At 45.3% G+C, this 14580-nt stretch overlaps 1 protein-coding gene across 2 annotated transcripts; it reads right to left on the reverse strand.

The window, feature by feature from the left end:
• Positions 1-547: 547 nt before the first annotated feature.
• On the reverse strand, positions 548-8877 carry LOC135535196 (large ribosomal subunit protein uL16m-like). Of its 2 annotated transcripts, none has more exons than XM_064961899.1 (5): positions 8643-8877; positions 5675-5746; positions 5195-5343; positions 3401-3694; positions 548-1174 (listed from the first exon to the last, which is right to left on the reverse strand). In XM_064961899.1, exons 1-5 carry the CDS (start codon positions 8707-8709, stop codon positions 953-955), a joined length of 804 nt encoding a protein of 267 aa, XP_064817971.1. In that variant the 5' UTR covers positions 8710-8877; the 3' UTR covers positions 548-952. The 2 variants fall into 2 exon arrangements, with proteins under 2 accessions (XP_064817971.1, XP_064817972.1); XM_064961900.1 differs by having other exon boundaries at positions 548-1178; positions 8643-8876.
• Positions 8878-14580: the final 5703 nt, after the last annotated feature.

Consider the following 14580-nt stretch of genomic DNA (forward strand, 5'->3'; position numbering starts at 1 on the left):
ATTATACTGGTTAGATGGGGTTTAGCTATACAATACTGGTTAGATGGGGTTTAGCTATATATTATACTCTACTTGTAAGTTAATACCTGTCTATTAAATATTCTCTCATTTCATATGCGTTCATGGTGAAATGTAATTAATACAAACCTCACACACTGCTTCCTTGGTGACGTTGTGGTTTCATTCCATGATATTATAGAGAGCGAGGCAGCTGTGGAAATATTGTGCGTTATCTATCGCCGTCAGACTTCAACTAAATCAGTGAACCTGTAGTCAGCATTCCATTCCATTCCATTGTACTGTGTACCATGTGTATATCCTGTACATATGACAAATAAACTGGGCTTGAGTGATATATTGGTGTCTAACAACATCACATGACCAGGTGGATCACATGGAGTCAAATGTTTTGGTTGGAGAGATCGGCAAACAATGACCTTTAAACAACGTTGGTCATCAAATGTCAATCTATCAAACACAAATCCATTGGCACCAACTTTCATTCTTCAGATGGCTCCAGATTAAACAGTCGTTTAAAAACAGAAGATTAGAAGACAAGTATCTTTATTTCCTGATTGAACACCAATCACTGATCTGGTACAGACAAGTAACAGGCTACATTCCAATAAGGGAGTCACACAGGAGGAGAGAATTCTCCACGTGACTGCCAGCCATTTTGGCTCCATGGGCTGTGTCTGACATGGCACCTGGACTCTGGTCAAAAGTGGTGCACCGAATAGGGAGTAGGCAGCCATTTTGGCTCCATGGGCTGTGTCTGACATGGCACCCGGGCTCTGGTCAAAAGTGGTGCACCGAATAGGGAGTAGGCAGCCATTTTGGCTCCATGGGCTGCGTTTGACATGGCACCCGGGCTCTGGTCAAAAGTGGTGCACCGAATAGGGAACAAGCAGCCATTTTGGATGCAAGCCATGTTCCAAACTGCAGTCAGCTGTTAAAATGTATTTGGAGGCACCACGGAGACTCCCTCACACCCTGCCCGGGTTGTGGAACTTTCCGCTGTGCTTCCCGTGGTTGTGGAGGTCAAAGGGGCTGAGGACCCTCCTGACCCCCAGCATGTTGCCCCTGGCGATCCTCTGGAAGGTCCAGGGGTTCTGGTTGTTCTGCTCCATGTCCTGCTGCTCCTGCTGCATGGCTGCCAGGCTCTCTCTGGACACTACCTGGTGGAGAGAGGGGTCAGAGGTTACACTAGGTCAGGTATAGTGTTCCTGCTGCATGGCTGCCAGGCTCTCTCTGGACACTACCTAGTGGAGAGAGGGGTCAGAGGTTACACTAGGTCAGGTATAGTGTTCCTGCTCCATCGCCGCCAGGTTCTCTCTGCTCACTACCTGGTGGAGGGGGGGGGGGGGGTTCAGCTGTATAATATACTGGGTCAGAGGTCGGGAACAGGATTAGAATCAGTGGAAATGATAGACATGTCTTTACAATCAGTCCTCCCTATAAGGTGGCACGGTAGAATGTAATGAGGTCTCTGATGCTACCACAGTAGAATGTAACAAGGCCCCTGATGCTACCACAGCAGAATGTAACGAGGTCTCTGATGCTACCACAGCAGAATGTAACGAGGTCTCTGATGCTACCACAGCAGAATGTAACGAGGTCTCTGATGCTACCACAGTAGAGTGTAACGGTCTATGATGCTACTACAGTAGAATGTAACGAGGTCTCTGATGCTACCACAGTAGAGTGTAACGAGGTCTATGATGCTACCACAGTAGAATGTAACGAGGTCTCTGATGCTACCACAGTAGAATGTAACGAGGTCTCTGATGCTACCACAGTAGAATGTAACGAGGTCTCTGATGCTACCACAGCAGAATGTAACGAGGTCTCTGATGCTACCACAGCAGAATGTAACGAGGTCTCTGATGCTACCACAGCAGAATGTAACGAGGTCTCTGATGCTACCACAGTAGAGTGTAACGAGGTCTATGATGCTACTACAGTAGAATGTAACGAGGTCTCTGATGCTACCACAGTAGAGTGTAACGAGGTCTATGATGCTACCACAGTAGAATGTAACGAGGTCTCTGATGCTACCACAGTAGAATGTAACGAGGTCTCTGTTGCTACCACAGTAGAATGTAACGAGGTCTCTGATGCTACCACAGTAGAGTGTAACGAGGTCTATGATGCTACCACAGCAGAATGTAACGAGGTCTCTGATGCTACCACAGTAGAGTGTAACGAGGTCTATGATGCTACTACAGTAGAATGTAACGAGGTCTCTGATGCTACCACAGTAGAATGTAACGAGGTCTATGATTCTACCACAGTAGAATGTAACAAGGTCTATGATGCTACCACAGTAGAATGTAACAAGGTCTATGATGCTACCACAGCAGAATGTAATGAGGTCTCTGATTCTACCACAGTATAATTCAATATCCCAAGCCTAATAGGAAACTAGTTTTTCCCCCAACATATCCCTGCATTTAGAGGAGCAGATGCTCCTGTGATTGGCCAGCACCACCCCTAGATGTGGCCCTTGTATTAAACCTTTCTGTACCCCCAGCGGGGAGCTGACCTTGGCAGGGAAGGGCAGTTTCTAGTATTAAACCTTTCTGTACCCCCAGCGGGGAGCTGACCTTGGCAGGGAAGGGCAGTTTCTAGTATTAAACCTTTCTGTACCCCCAGTGGGGAGCTGACCTTGGCAGGGAAGGGCAGTTTCTAGTATTAAACCTTTCTGTACCTCCCAGTGGGGAGCTGACCTTGGCAGGGAAGGGCAGTTTCTAGTATTAAACCTTTCTGTACCCCCAGTGGGGAGCTGACCTTGGCAGGGAAGGGCAGTTTCTAGTATTAAACCTTTCTGTACCCCCAGCGGGGAGCTGACCTTGGCAGGGAAGGGCAGTTTCTAGTATTAAACCTTTCTGTACCCCCAGCGGGGAGCTGACCTTGGCAGGGAAGGGCAGTTTCTAGTATTAAACCTTTCTGTACCCCCAGTGGGGAGCTGACCTTGGCAGGGAAGGGCAGTTTCTAGTATTAAACCTTTCTGTACCCCCAGCGGGGAGCTGACCTTGGCAGGGAAGGGCAGTTTCTAGTATTAAACCTTTCTGTACCCCCAGTGGGGAGCTGACCTTGGCAGGGAAGGGCAGTTTCTAGTATTAAACCTTTCTGTACCCCCAGCGGGGAGCTGACCTTGGCAGGGAAGGGCAGTTTCTAGTATTAAACCTTTCTGTACCCCCAGCGGGGAGCTGACCTTGGCAGGGAAGGGCAGTTTCTAGTATTAAACCTTTCTGTACCCCCAGCGGGGAGCTGACCTTGGCAGGGAAGGGCAGTTTCTAGTATTAAACCTTTCTGTACCCCCAGCGGGGAGCTGACCTTGGCAGGGAAGGGCAGTTTCTAGTATTAAACCTTTCTGTACCCCCAGCGGGGAGCTGACCTTGGCAGGGAAGGGCAGTTTCTTGGCCACTTCCTTGAGGATAGGCTCCACCTCGCCCAGTTCCAGCCGTCCCCCAACCTCCACAATCATCCGTCCGTACTTCACCGGTGTGACGTAGTGGTCGATGTTCCCTTTGCCCCCGCCCATCCTCTGGCCCAGGCCCTTCCTGGTGATGGGCTTGTAGGGGGCGTTAATACGCCAGCGGGCGAAGGTGGTGCGAGGGTCCATCCTCCTGTTGATGGTCAGACGCATCATCTCCATGTGACCAAAGTGGAGGTAGCCCCCGCCCAGCGCCTGAGGAGAGGAGGATGATTGGATAAGAAGTGGAGGTAGCCCCGCCCAGCGCCTGAGGAGAGGAGGATGATTGGATAAGAAGTGGAGGTAGCCCCGCCCAGCGCCTGAGGAGAGGAGGATGATTGGATAAGAAGTGGAGGTAGCCCCGCCCAGCGCCTGAGGAGAGGAGGATGATTGGATAAGAAGTGGAGGTAGCCCCGCCCAGCGCCTGAGGAGAGGAGGATGATTGGATAAGAAGTGGAGGTAGCCCCCGCCCAGCGCCTGAGGAGAGGAGGATGATTGGATAAGAAGTGGAGGTAGCCCCCGCCCAGCGCCTGAGGAGAGGAGGATGATTGGATAAGAAGTGGAGGTAGCCCCCGCCCAGCGCCTGAGGAGAGGAGGATGATTGGATAAGAAGTTAAGGTAGCCCTGCCCAGCGCCTGAGTAGAGGAGGATGATTGGATAAGAAGTGGAGGTAGCCCCGCCCAGCGCCTGAGGAGAGGAGGATGATTGGATAAGAAGTGGAGGTAGCCCCGCCCAGCGCCTGAGGAGTGGAGGATGATTGGATAAGAAGTGGAGGTAGCCCCGCCCAGCGCCTGAGGAGAGGAGGATGATTGGATAAGAAGTGGAGGTAGCCCCGCCCAGCGCCTGAGGAGAGGAGGATGATTGGATAAGAAGTGGAGGTGGCCCCACCCAGCGCCTGAGGAGAGGAGGATGATTGGATAAGAAGTGGAGGTGGCCCCACCCAGCGCCTGAGGAGAGGAGGATGATTGGATAAGAAGTGGAGGTGGCCCCACCCAGCGCCTGAGGAGAGGAGGATGATTGGATAAGAAGTGGAGGTAGCCCCGCCCAGCGCCTGAGGAGAGGAGGATGATTGGATAAGAAGTGGAGGTAGCCCTGCCCAGCGCCTGAGGAGAGGAGGATGATTGGATAAGTAGTGGAGGTAGCCCCGCCCAGCGCCTGAGGAGAGGAGGATGATTGGATAAGAAGTGGAGGTAGCCCCCGCCCAGCGCCTGAGGAGAGGAGGATGATTGGATAAGAAGTGGAGGTAGCCCCGCCCAGCGCCTGAGGAGAGGAGGATGATTGGATAAGAAGTGGAGGTAGCCCCGCCCAGCGCCTGAGGAGAGGAGGATGATTGGATAAGAAGGGGAGGTAGCCCCGCCCAGCGCCTGAGGAGAGGAGGATGATTGGATAAGAAGGGGGAGGTAGCCCCGCCCAGCGCCTGAGGAGAGGAGTATGATTGGATAAGAAGTGGAGGTAGCCCCCACCCAGCGCCTGAGGAGAGGAGGATGATTGGATAAGAAGTGGAGGTAGCCCCGCCCAGCGCCTGAGGAGAGGAAGTTTGAAACAGTGAAGAAATAAATGAACTTTCATCAATCACAGAACAGTTCTGGAACATTGACCTTTAGGGGGAAGTTTTGGTCAATATAACTCCATCCACAGACCCGGATGGGAGATTATTTGAACACATAACCCTTGTAGGCATGTAGACGGAGTTCTCTGTGTATTCAACACACTCACCACGATGCCGTACTGTCCCTTGGTGAAGGTGTTGGCTGTCTGGGCTGGTCCCTGGATGTCTCTCAGCTTCTTCATCTCCTTCCTCGCCTTCTTAAAGTTGGGCACCTTGTTCAGAAACTTCAGCTTGGGTCTTTCAGGTAGCACAACCTCTACAGGGGTCACAGAGAGGGGGTCACAGAGAGGAGGTCACAGAGAGGGGGGTCACAGAGAGGGGGGGGGGTCACAGAGAGGGGGGGGTCACAGAGAGGGGGGGGGGTCACAGTAAACAGTGTATGGAGTCTGGGTGATCTTGACCTGTAGCCAAAGTGTGTGTGTGGTCAGAAACCTTGACGAATATGATGCAATGTTGTTATGATGCAAACTGAATGCTTGACCACCAAACTTATCGCCATTCTAGATAAGAGGTTCAACACAATTCATTCTCGGAAGCCAGTTCAACTGATTGAATGCTGAAGGTGCATGGCAAAGAAAGATGCTTACCGCTGTAGTCTGGAGGCACCTCGTATGTCTTCATCCCAGCAGACAGGACCTTCAGGTGACTCTGCAGGACACCTAGACAACAAACAATCATAGTTTTAGATTGCTGCTAGCTAGCTAAAGCCGTTAGCTAGAAAGCCCAGCGAATATAATAGTGGCTGCAGGCAGCCAGTCAAACGTGTTGTCAAGAATACAGCATGAGCATTTATTTAAGATCATCAAGCTGGTTGGTTTGTAGGGCAACCATTCACAGCTAGCTCCTTCATCTAACTGGTTGGTTTGTAGGGCAACCATTCACAGCTAGCTCCTTCATCTAACTGGTTGGTTTGTAGGGCAACCATTCACAGCTAGCTCCTTCATCTAACAGTTAGATTCTAACTGGTTGGTTTGTAGGGCAACCATTCACAGCTAGCTCCTTCATCTAACTGGTTGGTTTGTAGGGCAACCATTCACAGCTAGCTCCTTCATCTAACAGTTAGATTCTAACTGGTTGGTTTGTAGGGCAACCATTCACAGCTAGCTCCTTCATCTAACTGGTTGGTTTGTAGGGCAACCATTTACAGCTAGCTCCTTCATCTAACTGGTTGGTTTGTAGGGCAACCATTCACAGCTAGCTCCTTCATCTAACAGTTAGATTCTAACTGGTTGGTTTGTAGGGCAACCATTCACAGCTAGCTCCTTCATCTAACTGGTTGGTTTGTAGGGCAACCATTCACAGCTAGCTCCTTCATCTAACTGGTTGGTTTGTAGGGCAACCATTCACAGCTAGCTCCTTCATCTAGCTGGTCGGTTTGTAGGGAAACCATTCACAGCTAGCTCCTTCATCTAACAGTTAGATTCTAACTGGTTGGTTTGTAGGGCAACCATTCACAGCTAGCTCCTTCATCTAACTGGTTGGTTTGTAGGGCAACCATTCACAGCTAGCTCCTTCATCTAACAGTTAGATTCTAACTGGTTGGTTTGTAGGGCAACCATTCACAGCTAGCTCCTTCATCTAGCTGGTCGGTTTGTAGGGCAACCATTCACAGCTAGCTCCTTCATCTAACTGGTTGGTTTGTAGGGCAACCATTCACAGCTAGCTCCTTCATCTAACAGTTAGATTCTAACTGGTTGGTTTGTAGGGCAACCATTCACAGCTAGCTCCTTCATCTAACTGGTTGGTTTGTAGGGCAACCATTCACAGCTAGCTCCTTCATCTAACAGTTAGATTCTAACTGGTTGGTTTGTAGGGCAACCATTTACAGCTAGCTCCTTCATCTAACTGGTTGGTTTGTAGGGCAACCATTCACAGCTAGCTCCTTCATCTAACAGTTAGATTCTAACTGGTTGGTTTGTAGGGCAACCATTTACAGCTAGCTCCTTCATCTAACTGGTTGGTTTGTAGGGCAACCATTCACAGCTAGCTCCTTCATCTAACAGTTAGATTCTAACTGGTTGGTTTGTAGGGCAACCATTTACAGCTAGCTCCTTCATCTAACTGGTTGGTTTGTAGGGCAACCATTCACAGCTAGCTCCTTCATCTAACTGGTTGGTTTGTAGGGCAACCATTCACAGCTTGCTCCTTCATCTAACAGTTAGATTCTAACTGGTTGGTTTGTAGGGCAACCATTTACAGCTAGCTCCTTCATCTAACTGGTTGGTTTGTAGGGCAACCATTCACAGCTTGCTCCTTCATCTAACTGGTTGGTTTGTAGGGCAACCATTCACAGCTTGCTCCTTCATCTAGCTGGTTGGTTTGTAGGGCAACCATTCACAGCTTGCTCCTTCATCTAGCTGGTTGATTTGCAGGGCAACCATTCACAGCTAGCTAGCTCCTTCTTCATCAAGCTGGTTAGTTTGTAGGGCAACCATTCACAGCTAACTCCATCAAGCTGGTTGGTTTGTAGGGCAACCATTCACAGCTAGCTAGCTCCATCTAGCTGGTTGGTTTGTCGGGCAACCATTCACAGCTAGCTAGCTCCATCTAGCTGGTTGGTTTGTAGGGCAACCATTCACAGCTAGCTAGCTCCATCTAGCTGGTTGATTTGCAGGGCAACCATTCACAGCTAGCTAGCTCCTTCTTCATCAAGCTGGTTAGTTTGTAGGGCAACCATTCACAGCTAACTCCATCAAGCTGGTTGGTTTGTAGGGCAACCATTCACAGCTAGCTAGCTCCATCTAGCTGGTTGGTTTGTCGGGCAACCATTCACTGCTAGCTCGCTCCTTCATCTGGACTGACAGGCTCTCGGCAGGACCGACAGGCTTTCACTTCTTCACTCTGCCTCCCTTCACATGTTCTTTAATATCATGTGAACATATTGGGACGCCATGTTCTTTAATATCATGTGGACATATTGGGACACCGTGTTCTTTAATATCATGTGGACACATTGGGACACCAGCGATGACTCTACTCAACCAAGCATAAGAACCCGGGACATGACTTTTCATCTTCTTCCCATTAAGCTTTTCCAATTGCATTATCTTCCCTTGATGAGCCTGACAACTATAAAATATTTGCAATCTACCTTTTCTCATGAACCGGGCCAGTTTGACTTCACACCTCTCTCTATGACATTGGTTAGTCGGATAGTGTGTAAATGAAGCCCTGTGGTCTCATCTAACACCATCACGACTTTCCACTACAACACACCACTACTATTGTTTCCTACCTTGGCCCTCTTTATGCGTTCTTTACTAGACGCTCCACCGCTTCCTGTATCAGGATCTCTTCTTCCTGTCTTCCTACTACAGCCCGTTCAGATCCGTGATCCTCATCCTTCCGCTCCATATCACACAATCTTTTCTCCATTTGGTCCTCACTAGTTACTCGCGTCCATTTCCAACATGAGCTAGTTGTCAAGCCCTCTCTCACACTCAAAACACGGGCCAGTCTTGTGTTGTTTTTTGATGAGATAAAGAACATTGAACAGTTTACACAGTCACAAGTCTACCCCTCGTCCGCAAACCAGCTACTGTGACAGAACCTTACCTTGGAGCCCCGTGGATCTACCAGTGTTGGCCAATCCGACAAGAGCGGATTTGAATAGAGAAAGCATAGCTGCAAGTTATGACTATTGACTATGTTAGAAATTGATAGTTTATGTTATCGTCACCATCATTTCAAATAAACAACTATTAAAGGTTACGATAAATAGGTTCGTTCATAAAATCACGCGTTGTACAAGGTCACGCCACTATAAAGCGGCCAAGAATAATTAAGTACTTCCGGGTCACGGATTTTTGCAACCCTTCAAAATAAAAGTCTCATAATTAGGAATTAGCGAAAATGATGGAAAATGTATATAATTATTCATATATTTTTTACTAAGTTATCATACAAAGAATAATTAAAAGTAGTTATATAAGATATTATGTCTTAATAAATAAGGCTACATGATCAACAATGTTCTTTCTTCTATCATTTACTGGACCTTATGATCTGTACATTGTGTACAGATAGTAGAATGGACCCCCAGCAGCGATGCTCCTCTGGGTGTAAACTCTGTGGATGTGGACACTAGAAGTGTTCCTGGGTAGAATGGACCGTTGTGTACTACGGTGCAGTATGTCCAATATGAAAAACGTACTGAACATCGTGCAATATGAAATGGGCTAATTAACGATGGGATTTAACCAGTTCAATGTAACCAAATGTCATCTTAAATGTCATCTACATAATAAATATGTATCATAAGAGGACCATACACAATAACTAGTAATGTTGCACACTTCAAGAAAGGGTCAAATCTCACCTTTATGGTAAAAAATAATTACACATTGCTGAGGTGGAGTCACTTTTTGAGGTACACAAACTCCAGGACTCGGTACAAATATGATTAAAAAATATAAAACGTTATATGATGCATTTCTTACTCAACAAAACTGTATGAATAAGGCTTGAAATGACCGATAGGCTTTCTAAATATAGTAGAATCAAATTCTAAAAGGACTTAACTACAAGATTTCACATTCCTTATAACTTTAAAATACATATTTGTATGTGGATATTTTCTAAAGGTCTTTCTTGATCATAACGTCTGTCCCGATTGCTGTGAGCGGTTGTCTGACCTCGTTAGGAACTCGCCGTTCATCTCATATTAATCTTGTTCTTCTATGGCAAACAAGAACGTGTTTTTTGTTTGAAATTCTCTTTATATTATTTTCGATTAATCTCTGCATGTACTCCCGTGATGAACCCACTCTCTCCTGCTGTGCGACGATGTCAGGATTGCAGGCACGTACTTGTGACGTAAATCTCAGCCAGGAGATGATGGAGGTGGAAACTGAGCTGCACTTCCTAACCTCCTGCCCAATGTATAACCATATTAGAGAGACATATTTCCCTCAGATTACACAGATCCACAAAGAATTCGAAAACAAATCCAATTTTGAAAAACTCCCATATCTACTGGGTGAAATTCCACAGTGTGCCATCAGAGCAGCAAGATTTGTGACCTGTTGCCACGAGAAAAGGGCAACCAGTGAGGAACAAACACCATTGTAAATACAACCCATATCTATGCTTATTTATTTTATCTTGTGTCCTTTCAAATTTGTACCTTGTAAAAACACTGTATATATATATATAATATGACATTTTCAATGTCTTTATTGTTTTGAAACTTCTGTATGTGTGATGTCTACTGTTAATTTTTATTGTTTACCTTACTTGCTTTGGCAATGTTAACACATGTTTCCCATGCCAATAAAGCCCCTTGAATTGAATTGAAATTGATGGACAGTCGGAAGAGCGAATGAAAATGGTAGGCGGGACATTCCAGGCTCAGAAAATGTACTACTGTATCCATGGGAACCAGGGCTATTGCTCAATACACACCATTGATTTATAAGCGATTTTATTTTAATAGGCAAGTCAGTTAAGAACAAATTCTTATTTTTAATTACGGCCTAGGAACAGTGGGTTAACTGCTTTGTTCAGGGGCAGAACGATAGATTTGTACCTTGTCAGCTCGGGGATTTGATCCAGCAACATTTCGGTTACAAGTCCAACACTCTAACCACTACGTCCCGGTTGGAACCGGTACCAGAACCACGCAGGTCCCCTAAACAGAAAAAATGTTTTCTAAAGTTCATTATTATAATAATATTATTATTCATATTGTTATTACTATTATTATTAATAGTAGCATTATAAATAATTGTTTCGTTTATTTGTATTATTGTTGTTACCATAGTAACTATCTAATAATCATTACTTTTAATGCTGACAATAATGTCAATGCTATAATATTATTTGTGCTATAAAGGCGATTCACTTTATTATTATTTTCATATTGTTTATCAAAAGTATGCTAACATTTCTTTATAAAATGTTACAAATTTCGACCATTTGTATTATTTTTCAACCAAATTCATTGCGGGACTTTTATTTTAAAGGAAAATCACTGATGTCACTGCCTTATTCTTGCTGGCGGGAACGATGGTCGCAATGTGAACTCATGGCTGTCAAAGATTGTGTTACACCTTCATATTATGGTATTCCAGTGAAAGAAGAACTTCCATATTTAGGCATAACCATTACAAAGGATCAGAAGTCTAGAGGCGTACTAAATGTTAACCCTCTTATTAGAAAACCCCAGAAGAAACTAAATCAATGGCTACAGAGGGACTTATCTTTACCGACTGTGTGGCTCAGTCGGTAGAGCATGGCGCTTGCAACGCCAAGCGTCGTGGGTTCGATTCCCGCTGGGGCCACCCATATGTAAATGTAGTGGCCCCAGCCGACTTGTAAGTCGCTTTGGACAAAAGCGTCTGCTAAATGGGATATATATATATAAAAGGTAGAGTCCTAATAACCAAGGCTGAAGGTATCTCTAGACTAACATATGGTGCTCTATCTTTATATCTTGACAGTAAAATAAGCAAGGAGATAGAACAGATGCTTTTCAACTTTCTGTGGAGAAACCATACCATTACATTAGGAAAACTGTTGTCATGAACACTTATGAGAATGGTGGACTGAATTTTCTGGACTTTACTACTTTAAATAATACTTTTAAGATCAATTGAATAAAACAATTCCTAAGAAGACCCACTTCTATCTGGAATTTTATTCCTCATGTCTTCTCTACTTTTGGTGGCCTTAACTTCATGTTGTTTTGCAATTATAATATTGACAAAGTTCCAGTGAAACTTTCTGCTTTTCATCGGCAGGTTTTCTTGTCATGGTCCTTAATTTATAAACACAATTTTTCTCCACACAAATATTATATATGGAATAATCGGGATATATTGTATAAAAATACCTCTCTGTTTTTAGAATATTGGTTCCAAAATAATATCCTATTGGTGAGCCAACTGGTAAACACAGAGGGTCTTTTACTCAGTTATAAGGAATTCGTATCACTTTACAAGGTCCCTGTAACACCTAAAGATGTTGTAATTGTTTTAGATGCCATTCCCTCAGGTGTTGCTCTGTTATTCAGGAGCATGTCAAGACCTGACCCTCAGAGCCTACCTTCTGTTGACCCTGTTGACTCATCAGTAGGAACGATTTGTTTCTCTTTTGGTCCATTCAACAACAGAGCGATACGATCCTTGTTTCGGCAGGATGTTGTATCTATACCTCATGTCATGCCTTATTGGAATGGATTTATTGATAATATCTGTTGGAAAAAAGTTTGTATGTTGCCACACACATACCTACTTGTTAACAAAATTAAGGAAGTTTCCTTTAAAATTATTCATAAATATTATCCTGCCAACCACTATATGAAGAAGTTTAAGGAAAACATCAACTCAAATTGCTCCTTTTGTAATGACCACCTGCGTGATCACACAGTCATCCGGAACAGCTGATGCTCTCATGCCTGCTTCAGTGTTGCTTGCCTCGAAGCGAGCATAGAGTAATTTAGCTCGTCTGATAGGCTCGTGTCACTGGGCAGCTGGCACTACATTCCTGTTAGTGAGCATTTCTCTTTTGCCAAAGTAATCCGTCCACCTGACAGGTGTGGCATATCAAGAAGCTGATTAAACAGCGTGATCATTACACAGGTGCACCTTGTGCTGGGGACAGTAAAAGGCCACTCTAAAATGTGCAGTTTTGTCACACAACACAACGCCACAGATGTCTGTAGTTTTGAGGGAGTGTGCAATTGACATACTGACTGCAGGAATGTCCACCAGAGCTGTGGCCAGATAATTTAATGTTAATTTCTCTACCACAGCAGAAAAAAAACATAATTTTAGAGAATTTGGCAGTACATCCGACCGGCCTCACAACCGCAGACCACGTGTAACCGCGCCAGGCCAGGACCTCCAAATCCGGCTTCTTAACCTGCGGGATCATCTGAGACCAGCCACCCAGACAGCGGATGGAACTGAAGAGTATTTCTGGCTGTAATAAAGCCCTGTTGTGGGGATAAATCTCATTCTGATTGGTTGGTCCTGGCTCACAAGTGGGTGGGCCAATGCCCTCCCAGGCCCACTCATGCCAGTGCCCCTGCCCAATCATGTAAAATGCATAGATTGTTTTCCAGACCAGGCGTATTTATCCTGGTAGCGGGAACCCTTTCTAGTCCGTCATGCTCTCTGACCACGACACCTCTCATCAACCACTCCTTGACCTTGTCCCTAATCTCTGACCTCTGACCCTGTGTTCCTGCAGTGGCACCGGAGGTCCGACCCCCTGTATGACAGCAGGGGTGGACGGACAAGTAGACGGATCAACACGGCGAAAGGTCATTTGGATACAAGCCACCAACCATCATCACACACGCTCACAGCACCCGGCAGACATAGAGAAAGATCTAGCAACATGCAAACTCATATACTGCATAATACATTCATGGTGGAACAATTGCCAATGTGTGGATAAAGATGACAGTCCTGAAATGGCCATATCATATTGTTCAGTAATAAATAGTGTGAATTAAGTGTACAATAAAACGTAATATTTTAAATAAAAGTATCTCTGTGTGGTTGAAGCTTGTTTTCTCGAAGTTAAACATAAAATGTTTGTTTTTTTAAAGCATATATTTGTGTCTTGTGACTGATTATGTCACGCGTCATTTCCATGCCACTCGCGCACTATGTCATGCACCTTTGACCTATAGATGGGGGTTGTGTCGTCACGTCGTCGCTTTTCGTTTGTAGCGTCTGTCAAAGCATCATCGGAGCGGTCATTACTAATATTCAGTCGAGAGTAAAGTAACGTTTAGTGCCTTTTCTCATTGGCTTCTTTGGGTTATTGGATTACAACTGGTCGCCAGACCGCATACAGCGTTTGTTTTGGGCTGACGAGTGCCACAACGCATCACTTTAGCCAGGTATGTTTTGGTGAGGAGGGATGCTATTAGCCAGTAGTCATGGTGATAAATGAACTGATAACTGTAAAAATAAATCATAGTTTAAATAAATGGTAATGCAAACCGCTTGACCTGTTATTGGTTAGTTCCAAATGATTGACACCCTTGGTTAGGATATACAGCGTGGTTCCAAATGATTGACATCCTTGGTTAGGATATACAGCGTGGTTCCAAATGATTGACATCCTTGGTTAGGATATACAGCGTGGTTCCAAATGATTGACACCCTTGGTTAGGATATACAGCGTGGTTCCAAATGATTGACACCCTTGGTTAGGATATACAGCGGGGTTCCAAATGATTGACACCCTTGGTTAGGATATACAGCAGGGTTCCAAATGATTGACACCCTTGGTTAGGATATACAGCGTGGTTCCAAATTATTGACACCCTTGGTTAGGATATACAGCGTGGTTCCAAATTATTGACACCCTTGGTAAAGATGAGAGAAAAAAAGGACAGTATGAAATGTGTTTATGAACTGCCCTCTGCAATTCAAATGTTGATTTTTGGTGGCCAATTAACAATTTCTTTGTGGATTTTTATGTGTGCTTGGGGTTATTGTCTTACTGGAAGATCCACTTTGGGACAAGTTTCAGC

The sequence above is a fragment of the Oncorhynchus masou genome, unplaced genomic scaffold (genome assembly GCF_036934945.1).
Source record: "Oncorhynchus masou masou isolate Uvic2021 unplaced genomic scaffold, UVic_Omas_1.1 unplaced_scaffold_459, whole genome shotgun sequence".
In the NCBI taxonomy this organism is placed as follows: domain Eukaryota; kingdom Metazoa; phylum Chordata; class Actinopteri; order Salmoniformes; family Salmonidae; genus Oncorhynchus; species Oncorhynchus masou.

Excerpts from the sequence above, each read along its gene's own strand:
- LOC135535196 (XM_064961899.1), bottom strand. The coding sequence starts at position 8,709 with ATGCTTTCTCTATTCAAATCCGCTCTTGTCGGATTGGCCAACACTGGT. Across the intron at positions 3,695-5,194 it reads AGGGACAGTACGGCATCGTG|GCGCTGGGCGGGGGCTACCT; the intron begins GTGAGTGTGTTG and ends TCCTCTCCTCAG. Across the intron at positions 1,175-3,400 it reads AACTGCCCTTCCCTGCCAAG|TGTCCAGAGAGAGCCTGGCA; the intron begins GTCAGCTCCCCG and ends TCCACCAGGTAG.